Below are 22,920 nucleotides of genomic sequence, written 5' to 3'. Positions count from 1 at the left end.
AGCAGAAAAATTGAAATTTACATATGGAAATGATGATAAAAAAGATAATAAGGAAATATAAATAAAATGAATGACAAGAAAATTAAGATAGAAAAGAATTATGATATAAATGAAAGCATAAAAAAAAAAAAAAAAAAAAAAAGAGATATAAATTATTTTTTGATAAAATATTCGGCATTAAGGTAAACTTAAAAATGAAAAGATATATACTTAGAAATTGCTTTAAATAGGAAGATAGGATATAAAAGAAAAAACAAATAAATAAAAGAAATCTTTAAATAAATTATATTCAGAAAAAAAGAAAGACTTTCTTTTTCATGAGGTTTTCACAAAAAGAATAATCTATCAAACAACCAAAGAAAGATTATTACATAAAATATATAAAAGGGAATATATTTAAATAAAGAAGATTGTAAACTTATATATATATGTATATATATGGTTTTATTGTTACTTATGTAAATCCATAAATAATATATTTTTTCATTGTATAATAAAAATAAATATAACTATATAAAAATTTATGAGTATTGTGTATATTTTTTTTTATTCTTAAAATGAAAAAATTGCAAATATTTTTAAGCTATTTTTATATTATTGAAAATTATCTTTTTTTTTTTTTTTTTTTTTTTTTTTCTACCAAATATTATATATATTTATTAACTGATCAATATATGTATTCTATTAAAATACCTTTCTATATCTATTTCTATTTTTCTTAATATTTTTTTCTACATTTTTTTGCATTTGAAAAAAAGTGTTATGTATATATATAAACGATTGAATATGTACTTTAATTATTTTGATTTATTATTATATTTTCAAACATGTAAAATTCATAAATGTTTTTTAATGTTTTTATAGCTTATAATTAAAAAAAATATAAAGTTAGTATTTCAAGGATTAAGTAAAAAAAAATTTTCTGTATATGAGTAATAAATGAATAGAAGAAATTTATTTTCTTAATTTATTTCAAAGAAATGTGAAATATCACACATTAAATTTTATAAGAACAAAATTAATAAAACATTATATTCAAAATTTTTAGTTTGACCTACTATACTGTCTGATTTATTATATTCTTTTTTTTATAAATTTTATTTTGTTTTATTTTTTTTTTTTTTATTTTTCTTTCCTATTTAATGAAAGTGTTTGTGAGTTTTTTTCAAAATTAATATGTATGAATGTAAACATATTTATATATATAATTTTTTTAACATAAAATATAAATTATTTGCCAAATTTCATATGATTAAAAAAAAAAACGTACATTTTTTATTTCTGATTATATGTTTTTTGTAAGCTACTTTTAAAATAACTTTAAAAAATTAAAATGTTCTTTAAAATCATACTTTTTAGTACGTATATTAATATTTCCTTTTAGGTAATATTATTTATAAGAAATGTTTTTTATTTTCATTTGTAAAAAGTTTTAATTAATGCTTAAGTTTTTTTTCTTTTGAAGAAGTAACGAATTAGTGTAAATATTAAAAAAATAATAATACGTAAAAATTCTTTAGAGAGGAAAATTCTTAACACATTCTAAAAATAATAAATTTAAAAATATTAATATAAAAAAAAATTTTCTATAGTTTTATTCACTTTTTATCCTTTTAAGCATTTGAATATATTCGTTAATTTTTTCTAATAGAAGAGTATTTTTTTTTTTTACATCATTTAAAAGACGAGCTTTTTCGTTCAATTCTTTATTCATTATATTCATCCTTTGATTGTGTTCATTTTCTTTATTTTTAATTTCTTCTAATATACATTTTTTTTTTTTTTCTTGAAATTTTTTTTCTAAATCATCAAAATCAAATGTTATATCATTCTTTTTTAATTTATTTTTTAAAATTTTTTTCTTTTCATTAGCTTTTTTTAATAAATGATTATTAATATTTTCTAATTCTTTATTTTTTTTTTTTAAACTTTTATATTTAAAAAGAAACTTTTCCTTTTGTTTTGTACTATTTTCCATTTTTTTCATTATATCTTTATATTGTTCTATACTAAGAATAGTACAATTACTTGCTAAATTTAGACGATATTTTTTTTTATCATAAAGGTAATCAATATTCCTTAATTTTGATAATTTTAACATAATGTAAAATTTCACTTCAGATATATTTTTCTTTTTATCATCTTCTATTATAGAAATTTCTTCATTTATTAACTCAATTTCCTTTTCTATATTTTTCTTTTTAATTATTAGTTTTCTTTGATCATTTTTTTTATTATCTATACTTTTCTTTATATTATTGATACTTTTTGAAATTAATAAATTTTCTCTTTTTATTGAATCTACCTGTTCCTTATTATAAATATCAATAATTGAATTATTACCGTCTAATGTATCAGATTTTTCACTAGCTTCACTATCTCCTGAACCTTCATCATGATTTGTTTTCAAACTTTTTATTAGGATGTCATAACATAAACTATTATCTCCCATTATTTGTTTTAGTTTTTCAAATATTTGATCTCTATTTTTCTAAAAAAATATAAATAGCAAAAAAAAAAAAAAAAAAAGATAGAAATGAATAAAATATTATTGATTATTCTTTATTTTAAATAAAATTACATTATGATTATCCAATTCTTCTAAGAACACCTTTATATCATCAATATATTTATTTATTTCATTTTCAATGTTTTTCATTTCTTTTATATATTTTTTTTTTTGTTTTCTTAATTTTATTTCTTTCTTTTGCAGTTCCATCAATATATTATTTTTTTCATCAATAGAAATAATTTTCAAACATATATATTTTATAATCCTTATAGCTTGTATTCTTTTCATATTTAATGAATAAATTTGATTATCAAATTGTTTTATCATTTTTTCTATTAAATATTCTATGTGTTTTCTATCATAACTTTTATATTTATTTTCAAAAAACTTCTGATCAAAATTGACGCTAGATATTTTAAATGTTTTTGTTTTTTTCTCTTTTAGAAAAAAAAAACTTTTAGTATTTTGTAGAAATAGTTCCAATTTTTTTTTTTTGTCTATTTTTTCTTTGGCATTTTCTTTTTCATCCTTTTTACTACATTTATCTTCATCTTTTTTATTTTCTTTTTCTTCATTATCATATTTTTCATTATTTTTACACAAATATTCTTCTTCTTTATTGTTTACTTTATTTTCATTTTTTAATACTTCTTTTAAAAACAATATTTCATCTTTTAATCGGATAAGTTTCTAAAAAAAATAAAAAAAATAAATAAAGAAGTACAAATGAAAATATAACAATATAATTTTTATACATTATATTATTTTTTATTACAAATGAAATTCTAGACTTTAAAAAATTAAAATCTTCATTGAATACTTCTTTAATAAAATTTATTTGATTTAATAATTTTTTTTTATTTTCTTCATAATTCCTAATTATTTCACTTTAGACAAAAAATATTATATATATATATATATTTTATTTATTTAAATTGATTATGCATATAAGCATTTTTACAAGTATATATATAAATGTACATACGTAATATGAGATATCTTTTTAGGAGATTGACTTATTTTTTCTTCTTCATTAATTTGATCTAATTTAGAAATTATATCTTCATACATCTTTATTATTTTTTTTTTTTGTGATATCTCTTCTATTTTTTGTTCATCATTTATCGTCTTTAAATTTTTATTTCTTTCTTTTAATATTTCAAAATTTTCTATATATTCATTAATTTCTCTTGTTATATCGAATGATTTTTTTTCCTTTTTTTTTCTTATCTTTTCTTTTTTACTTTTTTTATATTCTTTACATTTATTATTTTTCAAATATATTTTTATTCCTTTTGTAGAAACACTTTTATTGACACTATACAATGGGTTTTTTGTAAATTTTAATCTTATATATTTTTTTGAAAGGTATTCTATCCTTCTATCATAAATTTTTTGATTATATATAAAGAAATTTTTTATGTCTTGAATTTTTTCCTTTAAATTTAGATATAAGTAATATGAAAAATAAGTATCTATTATAAATTTTTTTCTTCTATTTAATTTTTGATATTTTCTTTTCAGTTTTTTTATTTTTATATTAACATTCTTTTTATATAACAAAGCTTTTCTTATTTTGTCTTCATTTTTCTTTGCTTCTTTTGTTTCTCTTAAGCTATATTGAATATCTTCATCCTTAATATTATCGTTTAAATTAAAAAATATATTCATATTTTTTTGATCATAATTTAATATCAAAACAATCTTTTTATTATTCTCTTCTGCTTCTTCTTTTTCACCTGACTTTTCATTTTTTCTTATAAAATTCCATATATCCATTATGTCATTTTCTTTTTTTTTATTTTCTTTTTTTTCTGTTTCTTCTAGATTAAATGAATGAATGATAAAATTTAAATCATTTTCTAAATCTTCAAAAGTAAAGGGAATAATGTTGTTCTTTTTTTTTTTTTTTTTTAGAAATTGATCTACTAAGTAATCATGTATTTCTTCAACAAAAAAACCAAATAGAGAATCATAAGTTATCAAATTTTTATTTTTCAATGAATACAAATATTTGCTTATATTTAAATGATATCTTTTACTGATATTAAATAAATGAAAAAGAGAAAAAGTAAAATTTAATTTTATATACTTGTTATGTAAACATATAAATATATATTGTTTATTGGTATCTTTGCTTACAAAAAAGTCTTTTATTTTTTCATAAAATGGAATTTTAATATAATAATAAAGGAATAAAAATTTTATAGAAAAAATGTATATTTCATTATTATTTGTTAGACAGAATAATAGGTGATTTTTTTCATTTATTATCATTTTTTGTATGACGGTTTTTTCTTGAAAATATTTATTATTAATTCTATATACAATAATAGGATATATAGTTTTAAAACCATTTTTTTTAATTCCTTTATTATTAAGATCTAAATAAAATATACAATTATTTTTTATTCCAAAAGTACTAATAAAAAAACCTTTATTTTTTAGTTTAACTAAGCTACATATATTTATTTCATCTTTTTCTATATTTTTGAAATTATAGCTTTTTTCTTCTTCTTTTCTTTCATTTCTTTCAAGGTTTAAGCTTAAAGAAGAAGGATGTTCTTTTTTTAACTTTTCTAACTTTTTCATAGTATTTTCATCGAAAAGAATTTCAATATATTTTTTTAAATTTTTTTTTTTATTTTCACAAATTATATTTTTTTTTTTTTCTACACTTGTATCATTCATATTTTTTGTTAGAATAATTCTATCTCTGTAAAAATTCATTTTATTATATGAATCATCTGATAAATCGCTTGAAGAAGTATTTAATTTATACTCATTTCCACTTATATTTTCACATTCATTTTCTTCATTATTATTATTGTCATAATTATTAAAAATAACAAAATCATCATCACTTTTATATTTTTTATTATTATCATGTTTTTTAAATTGTATTTTAATTATTTCATATTTTAAACTTAAGTCATATACATTGTTATTATCTTCATTTGTTTCCTCATCTTCATTTTTATCTATTTCTTTTATTTTGTTTATTTTTTTAATTTCTTCATTTTTCTTTATTTCTTCGTTTTTTGTTGTTTCATCTTTTTTATTTTCTACTTCATTTTTATCTATTTCCAGAATTTTTTTTTTTTTTATTTCTCTTAAACTTTCTACATCAATTTTAAATAAGTAATTATGATCTCCTAATAAGTAAAATGAATTGAAAAAAGAAAAATAGAAGCAATTTTTTATAAGGCACTCTGAAATTTTTAAATAACCCAATGGTTTAAACTCATTATAACATTTAAATAAAAAAAAAACAAAGGGTTCCTTTTCAGATATAACACATATAAATTCACATTCTTCATTCTTTTCAATTTTTACAATTTGATTATTACTAGTTTTTAAAGAATAAATAATATCTAAATATAAATGTTTTATTTTAATAATTTTTATTAAGCCATTGTTAAAACCAATACAAAAATAGAGAAAATTATTTTCAGTATATAAATATTTTAGACATGTAATAGAATTTTTGAACTTATATAAACAAATATTTCTTTCAATTCCATCATCATCTTTTTCATAATCATATATTTTTCCATTTGTCCCAAAACTAAAAATATTTTTATTAAAACAAAAAATATTTTTAATTTTACTATTGTGATCATTATAAAATATAGCTATTTCATCATAATTATTTTTTTTAGATGCATAAACGGTACAATTCTTTTTGTCAATAATTAAAAAAAAATTATTATGAGAAATAATTTTATTAATATTTATGGAAATTTTAAATTCTTTTATTAATCTAATTGTTAAAATATTTCTTTCTGAAATTTTCGAAATATTAAAATTGCATTTCCATCTAAAATAGAAAAATTAATAAAAAAAAAAAAAAAATATAAGGTGAATTAATATTATATATCTTTGTAAAATTTTAACGAAAAAAACTTTAAAATTAAAAACAAATAAAATATAAAAATATATACATTTTTAAGAATTCATTTCCTTTTGTAGTTATATGATTTTCATAATAATGTATATAAGTAATTATGTCTTTATGAAAATATTCTCCTATATTTTCATTTTTAATTTCTTTTTTTTCATCCAAATTCTGTAGTAATCATATTAAAAAGAATAAAGTATATAAATATATAAATATATAAAAAAAAAAAAAGAGAAATGTATACATAATTAATTGTAAATTTTTATATCTAATTAAACCTTCCACAAAAATATATTTCCATTTGAGGTTACAATTAAAATATTTCTTTCATATATACAAAAACAATTGACAAAAATATTTTCTTCTAATTCCAAGTTATTTTCCTTTAGTTTTAAACCTAATAAAAAGTTACTTATTTAAATGAATAAGATATAATATAATATTAAAAGAAAATTAATACCTGTATATGTTTTTTCTAGATTCCATAAATATAATTTACTTCTTCTTAAAATTATAAAAAAATCATAGTACCTAAAAAAAAAAAAAAAAGTAATTTTATTAAAAATTTTTTATTTCTTTTGTATAGAAATAAATTTTATAATATTAATCATTTAATTTTTAAAAATTTTTTAATTCATATTTATTAGAACAATTATTATTAACTTTGTTTTATATAAAAATTTGTTCTCAATTTTTTTTTTTTTTTTTTTAACATATTACTGTAAAATATTAGTATATTCTAGATGTATATTTATATTAAAAATGAAAATTCTTTTTTCTGAATCAAAAACTTTTAATATACTTTTGTTAGTTATCAATAAAAAATAATTGTTTTCTTTTTGAATATAAATTTTTTCATAATAATCATAATCGTTTAAAATAATTTCTTCTTTAAGAATATGTTCATCTATACAATATATTTGTATGCCTTAATATCCAATCAAAAAAAAAAAAGTTCAATATGCAACTTTCACATGCATGTAAATATATATATATATATATGTATAGATATATATAGATATATATGAATGACTTTAGGTTATTTTTATTAACATAATTAACTCTATGCTTCATTATATATATATATATATAATTATATATTAATAATGATTATTTATCTAAAAAATTATTTTTAAAACTTATTTTTAAAACTTATATTTTATGTTCCTTTCAATATACAAACATCCTTATTTATAAAAACAAAAAGAATACATAATTTTATTTATTCATACTTTTTATATAAATATGTACATTTTAATTAAATTATCTATTTTATTATATTTTTAAGAATTACAAGAATATTTTAATGAATTATATAAAACAATTATTAACAATTCTTTGTATAAAGAAGAACATGTTATGTTATAATCGTTTTTTGTAAAAATTGTTTTTAAGCTTTTAATTAAAGGATTATATATATTAATTATATTATGAAGAAAAAATATAATGTTAGAATTTTTTAAAATAAACATATCAACATTTAAATTTATTCCATATAAATAAATTTCTTTTATCAAATTATAATGTATAATATTTTCTTTATTTATATCAAAAATATCATTTCTACATTCATCTCTATCTTCATTGTGATTTTCACATTTTTCTAAATTTTCGTATGCATATTCGTTATTATAATTAACATTATCATTTAAAGTATTTATCTGAATGATGTTTTGATCATTTATATCACTTTTATGGAAATTAGAAAAAACATTTCTTCTAAGTTTACAAAAAATACCAATGTGTCTAGTAAATAAGGAGTTCTTCATTTTATATGAGTGTTAATGTCACATAAATAATGAATATATGTTTAACACTTTTTTTACTTTTTTAAAGTTATCATTTAACAAAAAGGGATTAAAAAAAAATTATAATGAAATCAATAATTTTAAGAAAGAGATAATATTCTTTTTTATATGTAAATTTTTATTAAATTATTCTTCTATTAAAATATTATTTTTTTTTTTTATTATATATAATGCACCTATTAATAATATATCCGATGTTATTTTTTTTTTTTTTTTTTTTTATACCAAAAATAATTTTACCAATTTATAACATCTATGTATTTTCATCACTTTTTTTTAATTTTAATTATATTTTTACAATTTTTCTTTTCATTATTTTATTAAATTTATCTATATTTATTAGGTAATCATACATCTTAAAAAAAAGTAAAAAAAATACTTACATTTTTATATTTAATTTTTTTTTTTTTTTTTTTTACTATTCTAATAACTCTTAGAAATTATTAAGATAGAAAATTTTTTAAATTTTAAGTGAAAAATGTAAATATATATTTATGTATTGATAGAAAAATATATTTTTTATTTCTATTTAAATCATTTTACTTTTTCTCTAATAATTATCCAAGAAAAGGAAAATACCTTAAAGTAATAACTAAATAAAACAATTTTAATCTTAAAGCTAATTATATATTTTTAAATAATATAAGTTTTATTTAAAAAAAAAAAAAAAAAAAGAAATTATGTAATGATAAAACGAAAATATAGTTATAAGAATTATAATAATAAACATTAAACAAAAATAATGAGAAAAATAAAAAAAGAATATTATTTATAAGGTAATAGTTTAAATAATTATAGAGTAAAATATTAGTATTAATAATATATTTTAAAAAAAAAGGGAAAAATATAAAAAAAAAAAAAAAAAAGTAAAAATTGTAATATCTACTTTAAAAGGAAACAATATAAAAAAAAAATTATATATATATATATATATATATATATATATATATATATATATATATATATTTTAAAAAAAAAAATAAGGTTATTTTTTTATTTATTTTTAGATATATATTTGATCGAATTCTTTTTTTTTTTTTTTTTTTTTTTTTTTTTTTATGATAATTTTTATTTTTTTTATATTTATTATAATTTTCCTTTTTTTAAAAATTTACTTCAAATTCCATACTTCTATATCCATAATTTGAAAATCATATCCACTGGATATAAGAGGTGGTGATAAAAAGGATTCTGATGAATTTGTTTTTCCATACTTGATATCTTTATCAATAAATAAGGCAATATCATTTCCTCCTATATATATACCATCTTTTATTAATACAAGAGTATTATTCTTACCTGACCATCTATAAAATTTAAATGTAGAATTAAAAGTACACAAAAATGCAGAACTTTTATCAGAGTCCTTAAAAAAATCATAATCTCTATTTAATGAAAATGGACAAAAAAATCCTAATAAATCATAATCAAAGGTTTTCAAAATTAAAATCATAGGTTTTTTTTTATTCTTTTCTGTTTTCTCTAACAACATTTGTAAATTGTATCCATCTTTTTTAGAACAAAATGTTAAAAATGGATCTAATGATCTAATATTACTTGGAATTTTTTCCCAAATATTTTCCCAATGAAATGAATTAATTAAACGAGAGTTATCATTTAATCTTGGTCTATAAAATGTTTTTATTTTTACATTCATTAAATAAGGGGATGGACATTTTGTAGAAAATTTCAAATATTTTTCTTTACTTTTCAATTTAAATTTATATGCTATTTCTGTTAAATCATTTATATTTAAATAAGGATGCATACATATATGATATAAAATATTTTCTACCTCTTCAATATTAGTACATTTTAATATATCATTTTCTAAAAATTTAAGTAAAGCTAAGCAGTATAAACATAATGTTTTTTGCCCTTCAAATAAAAAAGTACCATAAATTCTTAAAACAAAATCAAATGGTAACATTCTTGAAAATCCATCTTGAATACATCTTGCCGTCCATGCAGCCAAATCAAAATTTAATTTCCTCAAGTAATAATAACATTTTGGTAAAAATTGAATAAATGAATTCAAAATATATTTCACATACTTAACAAAATCTTTCCTTTTATAAACAAAAAATGGTGGTTCTTTATTTTTTATGCTATCTATACCCTTTTTAATTAAACAATGTATAATACAATAAACAACAGAAGCTTTAAAATATATTAATAAAATTATGCACAAATTTGGAATAATAGGTGCAAATTCTACATCATTCCCAAAATTATTATTTATAGCCCATAGTAATTTTTTTATTTCATGTTTTCCATTATCATTTAATAATGCAGTTAATTCCGTTGCATCATCTAAATTATATACATTTGGATATGTATTATTTTTATTAATATTTTCATAAAATTTATTATATAACTCTTTTTCAGAATTTTGATTTTCCTTACTATTATAAGAATAATTATTTTTTTTTATTTTTTTATTTAATTCATCTTCTTCCATTCCTTTTTCATTTTCCTTCTCCTTACTTATTATTTTTTCTTCTTCATTTTCTTTCTCTTTTTCTTCATCACTATCATCTTTATAATAACAAAATATCAATTCTTTTTTTTTTTTTTTTTTTTCATCTATTTCCCTATTTTTATTTATTCTTTCATTTTCTTTATCAGATGTATCATTTTCTCCTTTTCCTTCATCAAACTCATCTTTAAAATTAATCTTTTTCTTTTTTTTTTTTGCTTTTTTTTTTTTTTCTTCATTTAATGGGTGACTTGAAGGTAACTCAAAATTCTCTAAATCATTATCATATGCAGTATTATAAGAATAATTAAGTATATTATTATCTTCTTTTTTTTCCTTATAATCATCTTGATCTTCTTTTTTCTTTAAGTAAAATTCGTTCAATTTTTCTTTTTGTATTTCTTCATCTCTACCATTCTCATTTTTTTTAATATAAGATGAATAACTATCTAATTCTTCATATTTAGCATAAAAATTATCTTCTTCATCTAATAAATTACTAGCTGTGTATTCATTTATTGTAGTCAAATCGTTCATATTTGAATCATTATCATCCTTTTCAAAGAATTTTAACTTTTTATTTTTATTATTCGACATTGTACTTTTGATTTTTCCACTTTTTGAAAGAAAGCTTTTGTTGTTCCTCTTAATGTGTTCTTTATCACTAAGTGTGTAACTGCTTTTTTTATTATATATACAATTTAATGCATTTGAATGGTTAGAATAATTCTCATGATTACTAATAACAATGTTATATTTATTGCTATTTTTTGTTAAAATAGCATTATTATTAATAATATAATTATTGCAATTAATTTTATTACTATAATCATTATTATCAATAATAGCATTATAATTACTATTTTTATCATTGTTATTATTAGCACTGTTAGCAGTATACTTATCTATAGATGAATTAAAAGTATTATAATGAATCTTTGAATTTATGTCATTTTGTTCATTAATACAATTCTCCATTTTATCTTCTTTTATGTCATTAATACAAATATTATAGTTTAAATTTTTGTCTTTTTCTATATATTTTTTCTTAGCATCATCTGAATCACTTTTTTTCTTATCCTCAGTTGTTTTATTAAAAGTATTATTCTTATTATAATAATTATCTTTTGTTGATACTATATTTTTTTCTATAAATGTATTTTCATGATTACTTGGATATTTTATTAATGATATTTCATCATGCTTTGATTTTTTTCTTTTATAAAAAATATTTTTTATTTTACCAAAAATAGATTTCTTATTATGTTTTTCATTATTTTTAAGATTATAAATTTCACTTCCATCAAAATCTATTGATCCACGATCATTTTGTTGAATCTCTTTTGAATTAAATAAACTTAATTTCATTACATCTTCTTTTTTTTTTTGATGTTTTTTATTACTTTCTATTTTTTCTTCTAATTTTGTAATTATATTATGTTTACAACTACTTTTACATTTTTCTTCATTGCTTATTTTATTTTTTTCCTTATAAATATCTTTTTTTTTTTTTTTTTTTTCATGTTCTTCTTCCATATATTTTTTATTATCCTTCTCATATTTCATGTTTTTTTCTATTAAAGAATTATCTAGACTTAAACTAGATGTCATTTTTTTTTCTCTATTATCTGTATGTAAGTTTTCTCTTAATAATAATGATATATGATCTGATAACTTTCTTTCATTATTTTTATAAGTATGTTTTGAACTAAATGTTTTTTTGAAAAAACTTTTCGTTCGATTATAACTATTATTCTTATTTAAGCAAAAATTATCCATTTCATCATTTAATGTTTTTTCATTAGAATAACTTGATAAAGAATTATTTGAGTCTGGTACTCCTAAACTTGTATTAGACTCATTAGAATTTTTCGTTTTTATATTATCTTTTTGTTTTATTGATTTTTTTTTCCTTTTAGTTCTTAAATATAATTTTGCTTTATTCATTTTTTCTGCCTGTTTCTTACTAATTATATACTGTTCATTCATATAATATTGAATATGGAAATATTTATTTGATTCGGAAGTTTCTTTATTCATTAAAAGTAAATCACTTTGAGTATTACTTTTATTTACATTATAATTTAAGTTAGTAGAATCACTTTGCTTATCATTAACATTGTTAAAAATTATAATATCATCTTTAATCAGAATATTTTTATCATTCATACTACAACTAGATATTTTAAAATTATTTTCCATGTGGCTATTATTATTGTTAACAGAATTGATATTTTCTTTATTTTGATTTTTATCATATAAATTATTATTATAATTATTATTTATACAACTATTTGATATATTTTTAATTAAAAAGTTGCTAGAATATGGTAAAACAGAATCCGATGAAACTCTTAAATAATTGTCAATTTTTTTATTCTTTAAAATTTTATTTTTCACATTTTCGATGTATAAAAATTTTTTTTTTTTTTTTTTATTAGCAAACCCAAAATTTGGAGTACTTAACGTTTTGGGTTCTAACCAAAAATTATGTTCTGGTAATAAATATTTATCACTATCTTTTTCATTTTCATTTGGATTATTAAATAATAGTTGTAATATATTACTAGTTGAATCATTAATATTAAAATTATTACAATCATCATTATTCTCTATTTCTAATTCTTCTATTTTTGTTTGAACACACATTATATCTTCCTGTAAACCTAATATACCTCCACAGAATGTTGGACAATCATTTGATAAATTAGTTGGTATTTTATCACCAAATGTATTGTATATTGTTGTTTCATAAAAATTTGGGAAATTTATTACAAAATAATTTACATCATTCGAACGTATCCATATTAAATGTTTTAGTGAATCTGATACTCCCCTAAAAAAAAAAAAAAAAAATAAAATAAAATAAAATAATCATAAATTTTTAAATTTCAATAATATATTAAAAATATAAATTCATAATTTATATATATATATATATATATATATTTCATAACCTTCTAAGTAAGTTTTTAACATTTTTATCCATTAAATTTGAGTCAACATTTAATACCATATCTAATGATTTCTCATTCCAGTGTTTATTTTCATCTTTCTATATAAAATTAAAATCAAATAAGGCAAAATAATTAAAAATGCAATTTAAATTATATATATAAAAATATTTTAATATATTTACATCAATGTTTAAATTTCTCCATTTTTGATATACATCTAAATTTAGATATATATTGTTATAAATATTATTTTTATTTATTAAATGATGATATTTATTTTTTTGAGATTGAAAAATTTCGTCTGTTTTGGTTTCCTTATATATTTTTTTCATTTTAAGAACTTTCTACATTTTTCATCTATATATAATTATGGAAAAAAAAATTATATTAAAAAAAAGTAAAATGGAAATAAAAAGAAAATTTAAAAATAATGTTTTAAAAAGGTTTACTTAAAATTTGTTTCAAAAAAATAGTTATAATAAAGGGAAAAATATATATATTAAAAAAAAAAAAAAATTAGATCATAATCAAAAATATGTTATCTTTATATATATAAGACAATAAAAAAAAATAAAATAAAATTCTTAAATAATGATTCAATTAAATCATAAAAAAAAAAATTTCATTTATATATTAAAAAGATTTCAAAGAAATAATATTTATATATTAATTACATGTAAAAACATTATTAATATTCAGAAAAAAAAAAAAAAAAAAAAAAAAAAAAAAAAAGAGAAAAAAATACAAAATTCTTGGTAAATTAAAGAAAACAAAAAAAGAAAAATAAATTTAATAATATTAATTTCAACTTTTTAATTTTCTCTATATAGACAAATATATTTAAATTTATTATTTTGTTAGGAATTAAAATATTAATGAGAAATATAAATGACTAATGAATTATGATAATTTTTTTGTAGAAAAAATTGTACATACTCTTAATATATTAGTATATAAATGTTTATAAAAATTTTAAAAAATTAAATTTTATGCAAATAAAAAAAAAAAAATGTTTATTATAAAACATTATTAGCATTAAAATAATATATAAGCATAACAAAAAAAAAGAAAAAGAAAAAGTAGAATTAATTTCACTTTATGTATTAATGTATGATGAATATAAAAAAAAAAAAAAAAAAAATTAATATATAATAAATTATGAGAAAAAAAATTAATAGTACAAATTAAAAAAAAATTTAAAAAAAAACGAAAAATAAAGTAAAAAAAAAAGAGAAGGTATAAAATTTATATAAATATTTATTTTTATAATTAAAGAATATATTTTTTTACATGAATATTTTTGTTTTGTAAAATCATAATATATATATATTTATATTAAATATTTGTGCTATTACAAATAATAATGTTGAGCTTAAAACTTTTGTTTAAAATTTTATCTTTTCATCACTTTGAAACTTTTAAATAAGAAAAAAAAAAAAAAAGGAAAGTTGAAGTTTAGCTAATTAAAATACAATTTTTTTTTTTTTTTAACAGCTTTACTCTTATGTTTTCAATAACTATTAAACTATTTTTAAAGCCAAAAAAGTTTCTTTGCTTTTTTACTTTGATGTGTAAAATAATTTTTCAAATTTATAATCTAAGACTTTACGAAAATATATTATTTTATTTAAAAGTAATTTATAAATATATATAGATAATTAACTCTTCTAAACTTTTATATTAACAAAAAAAAAAAAAAAGAAAAAAAAAATTTTAATTATATATATATATGCATACATTTAAAAAAAAAAAAAAAAAAAACTTCATGCATAATTATTTTGTTATTTCATAAATTTTTTAAAAATTTCGCAATATGAAGATTAGTTTTAATATACAAAAATGTTTTAAAATAAGCAGAATTTTATCGTAATATGGTGTCATCGTTGTAAAAGCTTTTTTCTTCATTTTATTTTATTTCGTTCCTTATACTGTAGTATAAATTAATTATTATTTACAACTTTATGTTTGATTCTCTTTAAAAGATTGAGCAAATAATCAAATTTATAAAAAATTGTAATTAGTGCGTTGATTTAAAATTTATTTTTCCTCCGCAAATTTATATATACATATATATATTTATTTTTACTTTTGTGAAGTTTAGTTAGTTAAAAAGAATATGTTAAAAACAAAATTTTATATTTTTTAATGATTAAAAACGTATTTAATTCAATGAAAATATAAATTAAGTTTATGTTTGTATAATAATTATAAATTTATAGATTCTAAAAGTATTTACATTCATATTAAAAAAAAAAAATAAATAAAATTAATTTAAAAAATGTTGTAATTTTAACAGCTTTGCTTTTTTTTTTTTTTTTCTAGTATTAAAAATTCTAAAATATGTAATTAAATGGGAGATATAAAGTCATCTTATTACATAATATTATATTATATGGTTAAAAAATAATTTTATCATAACTAAAAAAAAAAAATAAATAAATAAATAAATAAATAAACTAATAAAAAAAATATATTTTTATGAAGTTATCAATTTATATATATCCGAATGACAGTTTTGCAATTTTTCCGTAATTTCCTTATCACAAAAACTTAAACGAAAGGAATGTTTAAAACACTTATATAAATCCTCAGTGTAGGGTAAGCACTCTCTTGAAATTCTATAAAGTTAAAAAAAAGTGTGTATAAATAAATACATATAAATTTTATTTAAAATATTTAAATAAATTTTTTTTTAATTTTTTTTTTTTTTTCTACATGTGTGATGCCGAATTTATAGCTTTATTTAATTGATTTGAACATTTTTCATTACTGTTATTATTTTCTTTGTTTGATTGTATGCATAATTTATAATCATTGTAATCTTTACGAGAAATAAATGTATTCTGAAAATTTTAAAAAAATAATAAAATTACAATAAAAAGTATTAAAGCTATTTCAAAAAGATCAACTTAAAAATTTTCTCAAAAATAAATTTATCTCACGTAAATGAAAAATATAAATATTTCAGATTTTTTTTTTTATTTTATACACATATATATATATATATATATATATTATTTCACTTATAAATACAAATACATATTTATATCAATAATTACAAGGCATTTTTATATATTATATTTTTAATTTTATTTTATACTTACCACAGTCATTTTCCCTTTTTAGTTATATAATTAATCTTTTATATTTAAGGATATTAATAATTACTTTTATAAGTTCTATAAACGTAAAAATAAATATTTTACTAGATAAAAAAAATAATTCTTATCTTTTACACTTTTTTAAATTTTAAACTGTTTTTAAAAAATTAAAAAATTGAAAATATATATATAATTATATATGTATAATATAGTTAATTTTTCAAAAAGCACAAACAAAAAAAAAAAAAAAAAAAATTTTTTTTGTATACAGATTAGTTATTTTCTCAAAAAATATAATAAAAAAAAAAAAAAATTTAAATACTATAACAATAAATGAAGAGCTTTTAACAACGAAAGATTTTTTTTAATAAATAAAAATAAAATTTTTTATTTTAAAATAATTATTTTATTTTTGCATACACTATTTAAGTAAAATTCATATATACAAGTTTAAAAATATTAATTTTAAAATAAAATTTTAAGGATATATTAAAAAAATTTCAATAAAATTATAATCAAAAATACATAATTTTTTTTTTTTTAAATTATATATATGTAAATCTATTTAACAAAAAAAAATATTTAAAAAAAAAAAATAAAATTTTACAATATATAAAAGAAAAAATTTAATTTAAGAAATATGTTATTTTATCTATTTTTTTTTTTCGGTTATTTTTTATGTTCCTTGTATGATGTTAAAAACATTAATGAACCTTTAAGACTTTTTAGTTTGTCTTCAGTACATTTTTCATAATTCTAATAGAAAGAAAAAAATAATACAAATTATAAATATAAAACATTATTCTCAATTTATTAAAATAATTATTTATCAAGTATCTTTCTATTCTCTATATTAAATAAATTTACAATTTTTAACGTCTGGCATTGATTCATTCCGTTTTCTATTGATTTTTCGTCTCCATATGGCTGCAAATTTTTATTTATACAATCAAAAAATTTTTCCGATATTGTTTCACATCCTATGTATATATATATGAAAGTTATAAAAAAAAATAAAAAGAATTTTATACGTTAAAAAAAATAACATTTACAGAAAAAAAGAAATCTTGTTTAATAATAATATAAAATTATTCCATTATAATTACCATTCAACACAACAGGGAAAAAAGGTTTCATAATCTCGTTATTCATTTTTATTTGTATTTTTAAATATATAAATGAAAAAAAAAAAAAAAAAGGAAAAAAAAAAAGAATAATAACTTATAATAAATTATGTATACTTTTAAAAATTTTTTTTTTTTTTAAATATTTTTATTATTTTTAATTATAAATTCATATATATTTATTTATATTTATTTATTAATTTTTATTATATAATTTTTATTTTTAAGGTGCATCAAAAAGAATAACAATTTTATTTATACTATTTATGTATGCAAAAATTTATAAAAAAATTCATATATTTTGTAATAAAAAAATAATGTTGCATATACGAATATTAAAAAAAAAAATATTAAAATAAAAGATAATGTTTTTAATTTTTCTCAATTCATAAGAATATCTTGTTCCTTTTTTGAAAAACTTTAAAATCATAAAAAATATATTTAGAAAGATAAAAGATAAGCAAATTAATAATTAGGATTTAAATGATCATTTTGTGATTATTATTGTTTTGTTGTTATTTAAATAAAAAATATAATGTTTTATAAAATTTATTTATAAAACATAATTAATGAGGTTACGTTATGTAGAAAACTGTCATATTAATGTTTTGTTTAAATTATAAAGTAAAATAAAAATTATATGTACTTTTAATTAAAAATATATATGTTAATTATTTTTACACACTTGAATGAAATTTCTTTTATAGTTTTATAATTCTAGGTAAAAATAAAAATATCACATCATTATTCATATATTCGTATGTTTATGTGAAAATTTATAAATTTTAAAAGGAAAATGTATATCTATTGATTCATTGTATATAAATAAAAATACAAATAAAAAAAAAAATAATAATAACAAAACTTTAATAAAGATCAAAAATATTAAACATTTCTTACAATTATATCATTTTCCTCCTTTTTTTTTATTTATTTAGACATTACAAAATAATATTGTTATCAATCATTTCATATCTTAAAAAAAAATTTATAAAAAAACTTTGTACATTAACTACTTGTTTATTTTTAAATCACAATTTTATTTTGTCTTTATTTTTAAATTAAAATAAAATAAAATTAACATTAAAAAAAAATTAATGGATTATATATTAAACACATTTAAAAAAGAAATTAATAAATAAATAACAATAATGTATGGAAAAAAACATTTATAAAAAGGATGGATATTTTATAAAAGAAAATAAAAGATATAATAATAAGAGAAATTTGTTTGTTGTAGTTAATAATTTACATGTATAATTATTAAAAAAAAAAAAAAAAAAAAAAAAAAAAAAAAAAAAAAAGCTAATTCCATATGTTCTGGAAAAATGAGTAATTTTGTGTCTAACAATTTGAATGAGCACAAAATCTCTTTTATTCAAAGTAAAAAAGATAAAAAAAAAAATAATGAGAATAATGAAAAAGATAGATATAGATATGAATTAAATGAGCTAGAATCTTCACAAAAAGATAGCTTAATTATTGAAAAAAAAAAAAAAAAAAAGAATGAAAATAGTGTGAACGATAATGATGAGTATTATAAATATGGAAAAGAATTAGATTCTTCAAAATTTAATTCTATTGATAATATACCTTTTAATAATGTATGTTCTAAATCTATTGAAGAAAAAGAAAAAGAAGAAAAAAAAGAAAAAAAAGAAAAAAAAGAAAAAAAAGAAAAAAAAGAAAAAAAAGATAAAGAAGAAAAAAAAAATAAAAGGAAAGAAAAAAAAAAAAAGAATAAGAATATAGATAATGAAAAGGACATAAAAAATCCAATAATTACACAAAATATATTAGAAGTAGACAAAATAAATGATAAAGATAAATTCATAAAAAACGTTTCACATAATAAAGATCATTACAACAATTATGATAATATAATATTAGAATATTCTAAAAATGAAGAAAATAATAATAGTAAAATTATAACTAAAGAGAGTGAAAACAAAAAGGGTAATTTAAAAAAAAAATTAAGCAAAAAAGAAAGAAAAAAAAAAACAAATGAAAATAATAATGATAATATTAATGAAATAGGAAAAAAAGATAGTGATATTAATCAGATAGAAAAAATAGATACTACAATTTTAAATGAAAATGAAGTAGTGGGTAGCAATAAAAATGAAACACAGAATGTGTATAATAACGAAAATAAAGAGAAAAAAAAAAAAAAGTTATCATCTCCTTATATACAAATGGAAAATAGAAATTTAAAAACTTTAGAGTGTTCTAATAGAAAAGATAGTGAAAATAGTATATCAGGAAATGATTATAATAAGAACAAAAAAAAAAAAAATATATTATATTGTGAAAATATTAAAAAAAATAAAAATACAAAAGACAATATAGTAGAAATTTTAATAAATAATTCAAGTGAACATATAAATAGAAAAAATAAAAAATATATGGAAGACAATTCTGATATGTCTAACAATTTTGAACAAACAACGAAAATAAAAAATGAGGAAAAAAAAAATAATGGTTTGAAATATTACGGAGATAATTTATACAATGAAACTGTAGCATTCGATGAAATGAATAAAACAGTAATTACAAATGGAAGAAAACCTAAAGAAAAGAAGAAAAAAAAAAAAAAAGATAAAACAAATAAACTAGATAATCAAGGGAAAGAAAAAGAAAAAAAAATAAATAAGATATTGCAAATAGAAGAAAAAAGAGAAGAAGAAAATAAAGAAGAAGAAAATAAAGAAGAAGTAAATAAAGAAGAACAAAATAAAGAAGGACAAAATAAAGAACAAAATAAAGAAGAACAAAATAAAGAAGAAGAAAATAAAGAAGAAGAAAATAAAGAAGAAGAAAATAAAGAAGAAAATACAGAAGAACATGAAATAAAAGAGAATGAAAAAAAAATAAATAATGAAGAAAAAAATGAAATAGACCAATATAAATTAAAAAAAAAAAAAAATTTTGCAAGTAAAAAACTTGAATGCCATAATAAAGAAAATATGGAAAATTTAAATAAAAATTTAGATAGAGAATTTATGTATGAGAAAGAAAATGAAAAAATATTAGAAAATAATAGTAATAAAACAAAAGAAATGAATACAAAAACAACACTTGGTGTCAGTAATTTACATACTATGTGTAATACAAAAGATAATGTAAAGCATTTGGGTATAGAAAAAAAAGAAAAAAAAATTAATAAAATTGTATTTAAATTCATAAATACTTTATATGTTCATATATTTATATTATAAAAAAAAAAAACATATTTTATATAAAATCATCTATATATCCAAATACTTAAAATAGAAATTTGCAATGTATATTTCCTACTTATTTTATAATATACTTTATTATATATATTTTTTTTAGGAACTTATGAAAGCAAAGTGTGTATTGTTAATTCGTTTCAAAATATATCTAGCATCTCTTCCGAAATTTATGATAATAATAAAGATAGTTATACCTGTGAAACATTTAGCTATGATGTTAAAAAATTATTTGATTTGTCACTGTATCTTAAAAATAACATTAAAAATTTTAGAAATCTTCTAAAAGAACAGAATTTAGAAATTTATGAAAGAAAATGTATTAAAGAAATAATAATATTTCATAAGTTAAAACTGGAATACTTAAAAAAAAGTAAAAAGAAATTTACAGAAGAAAGAGATTCACGGAATAGTGAGCTTGAGGATAAAAAATTTGAACTAAATGATAGTTCAGAAGAAGATAAAGAAGAAATAATTAAAAATTTCGAAAAGTTTAATATAATATCATTAGAAGAATCAGAAGAAAATCATAATATTATATATAATAATAAAATTAGCAAAACAAGAATAAAAAAAGGAAAAAATAATGAAACGGATAAAGATGATATATCAAAAAAAGTTGAAGAAAAGGAGAAGACATTAAATTATCGAAGCAATACTAAATTATTTAATAATCAAAATCTAGGAATAAATAAAAATTCAAATAGCTCTTTTGATTATTCTTCTTTCGACAATGATACAATAAATTATAAAAAAAATATAAGCAAATTAAATACATGTGAAATTAAAATAGAAGGAAAAGACAACAATAAACTTAAAGAGGAAATTGAAAATAAAGAAAAAATTGAAATAAATAAAGAAAAAAGATCTAGTGAAAATATTTTTGAAGTAATTTATAAATTTTACGCGGAACACCCTAATGATGAAATTATTAAAAATAATTATGCATATACAAATAAGACAAATGAAGATAGTAAATTAAAAGGAATGAATTTAGAATCATTTTTAAATTTTGCAAAACATTACAAAATATTTAAAAGTTTACTTACAAAAAGTGAATTAGAAAAAATATTTTTGAATGAAACTAAAGGAAACACATATATTCAAGATAAACATTTTAAAAAGGTTTTAATGTTATGTGCACAAATAGCATTTACAAAACCACCTCATAAAGTTAACTTTACTGATACTAAGAAAATTTATTTTTCTTTAATTTCCTGGCTTTCTAATAACTCACCAGAGGATCAAAAAGAGAAAATTTTAAAAGCAGCTGCAACATTAGATACAACAAAAGAATATAATAGAATAATAGAAAATCAAAACAATAATACTAAAAAATTGACAGATAACAAAATAAAAATGCTGAAAAGTAGGCAATCTTCCATTTATATTAATGATAAAGATAAAAAAAAGTAAATAATGTTGTAGTATCTAATCCATTAAAATTTGATATTCTTTAAAATAATTCAGAAAAATTAAAACATATTGGTAATAACACAAACTTAAATTTAGAACATTTAAAGAATTGTAAGAAAATATAATTTATATTTTTTAAAAGAATTATATATTACTATTATTTTTTCTTCTTTTAAATATTATTTTAATTCTAAATTTACTAAAATTTTTAATACAATAAATTTTACAATTAAAAACAATGTATATTTACAATTATTAAGAACTATTAATTTTTTGTATTTTATATAAATTGTTTATTAATTTTCCAAAATTTTAATTTAAACATACATCAATAAATTATGATTATTTATTTTCTATTATTTTTTATGAAAATTATTAATTTATATATA

At 16.4% G+C, this 22,920-nt stretch overlaps 5 protein-coding genes across 5 annotated transcripts; 1 reads left to right on the top strand and 4 right to left on the bottom strand.

Moving 5' to 3' along the window:
* Window positions 1–1,594: 1,594 nt before the first annotated feature.
* PGAL8A_00227400 (conserved Plasmodium protein, unknown function) lies at window positions 1,595–8,182 on the bottom strand (the record flags this gene model as incomplete). Its single annotated transcript, XM_028670995.1, has 9 exons — window positions 1,595–2,491; window positions 2,582–3,202; window positions 3,288–3,399; window positions 3,498–6,332; window positions 6,457–6,581; window positions 6,692–6,810; window positions 6,874–6,944; window positions 7,134–7,341; window positions 7,708–8,182. 9 exons carry the CDS (start codon window positions 8,180–8,182, stop codon window positions 1,595–1,597), a joined length of 5,463 nt encoding a protein of 1,820 aa, XP_028527692.1.
* A 1,150-nt stretch (window positions 8,183–9,332) lies between these two features.
* PGAL8A_00227300 (rab GTPase activator, putative) lies at window positions 9,333–13,989 on the bottom strand (the record flags this gene model as incomplete). Its single annotated transcript, XM_028670994.1, has 3 exons — window positions 9,333–13,536; window positions 13,658–13,755; window positions 13,840–13,989. The coding sequence occupies 3 exons, from the start codon at window positions 13,987–13,989 to the stop codon at window positions 9,333–9,335; spliced, it is 4,452 nt and encodes a 1,483-aa protein (XP_028527691.1).
* Window positions 13,990–16,133: 2,144 nt separating this feature from the next.
* PGAL8A_00227200 (conserved Plasmodium protein, unknown function) lies at window positions 16,134–16,770 on the bottom strand (the record flags this gene model as incomplete). Its single annotated transcript, XM_028670993.1, has 3 exons — window positions 16,134–16,275; window positions 16,373–16,500; window positions 16,762–16,770. 3 exons carry the CDS (start codon window positions 16,768–16,770, stop codon window positions 16,134–16,136), a joined length of 279 nt encoding a protein of 92 aa, XP_028527690.1.
* Window positions 16,771–17,427: 657 nt separating this feature from the next.
* PGAL8A_00227100 (conserved Plasmodium protein, unknown function) lies at window positions 17,428–17,910 on the bottom strand (the record flags this gene model as incomplete). The annotated part of the gene is made up of 3 exons (XM_028670992.1): window positions 17,428–17,514; window positions 17,626–17,738; window positions 17,865–17,910. 3 exons carry the CDS (start codon window positions 17,908–17,910, stop codon window positions 17,428–17,430), a joined length of 246 nt encoding a protein of 81 aa, XP_028527689.1.
* Window positions 17,911–19,210: 1,300 nt separating this feature from the next.
* On the top strand, window positions 19,211–22,531 carry PGAL8A_00227000 (conserved Plasmodium protein, unknown function; the record flags this gene model as incomplete). Its single annotated transcript, XM_028670991.1, has 2 exons — window positions 19,211–21,017; window positions 21,219–22,531. 2 exons carry the CDS (start codon window positions 19,211–19,213, stop codon window positions 22,529–22,531), a joined length of 3,120 nt encoding a protein of 1,039 aa, XP_028527688.1.
* Between the last annotated feature and the right edge of the window lie 389 nt (window positions 22,532–22,920).

Source organism: Plasmodium gallinaceum (assembly GCF_900005855.1).
Source record: "Plasmodium gallinaceum strain 8A genome assembly, contig: PGAL8A_v1_76, whole genome shotgun sequence".
Lineage (NCBI taxonomy): Eukaryota > Apicomplexa > Aconoidasida > Haemosporida > Plasmodiidae > Plasmodium > Plasmodium gallinaceum.
This window is presented reverse-complemented; position numbering and strand designations above follow the sequence as displayed.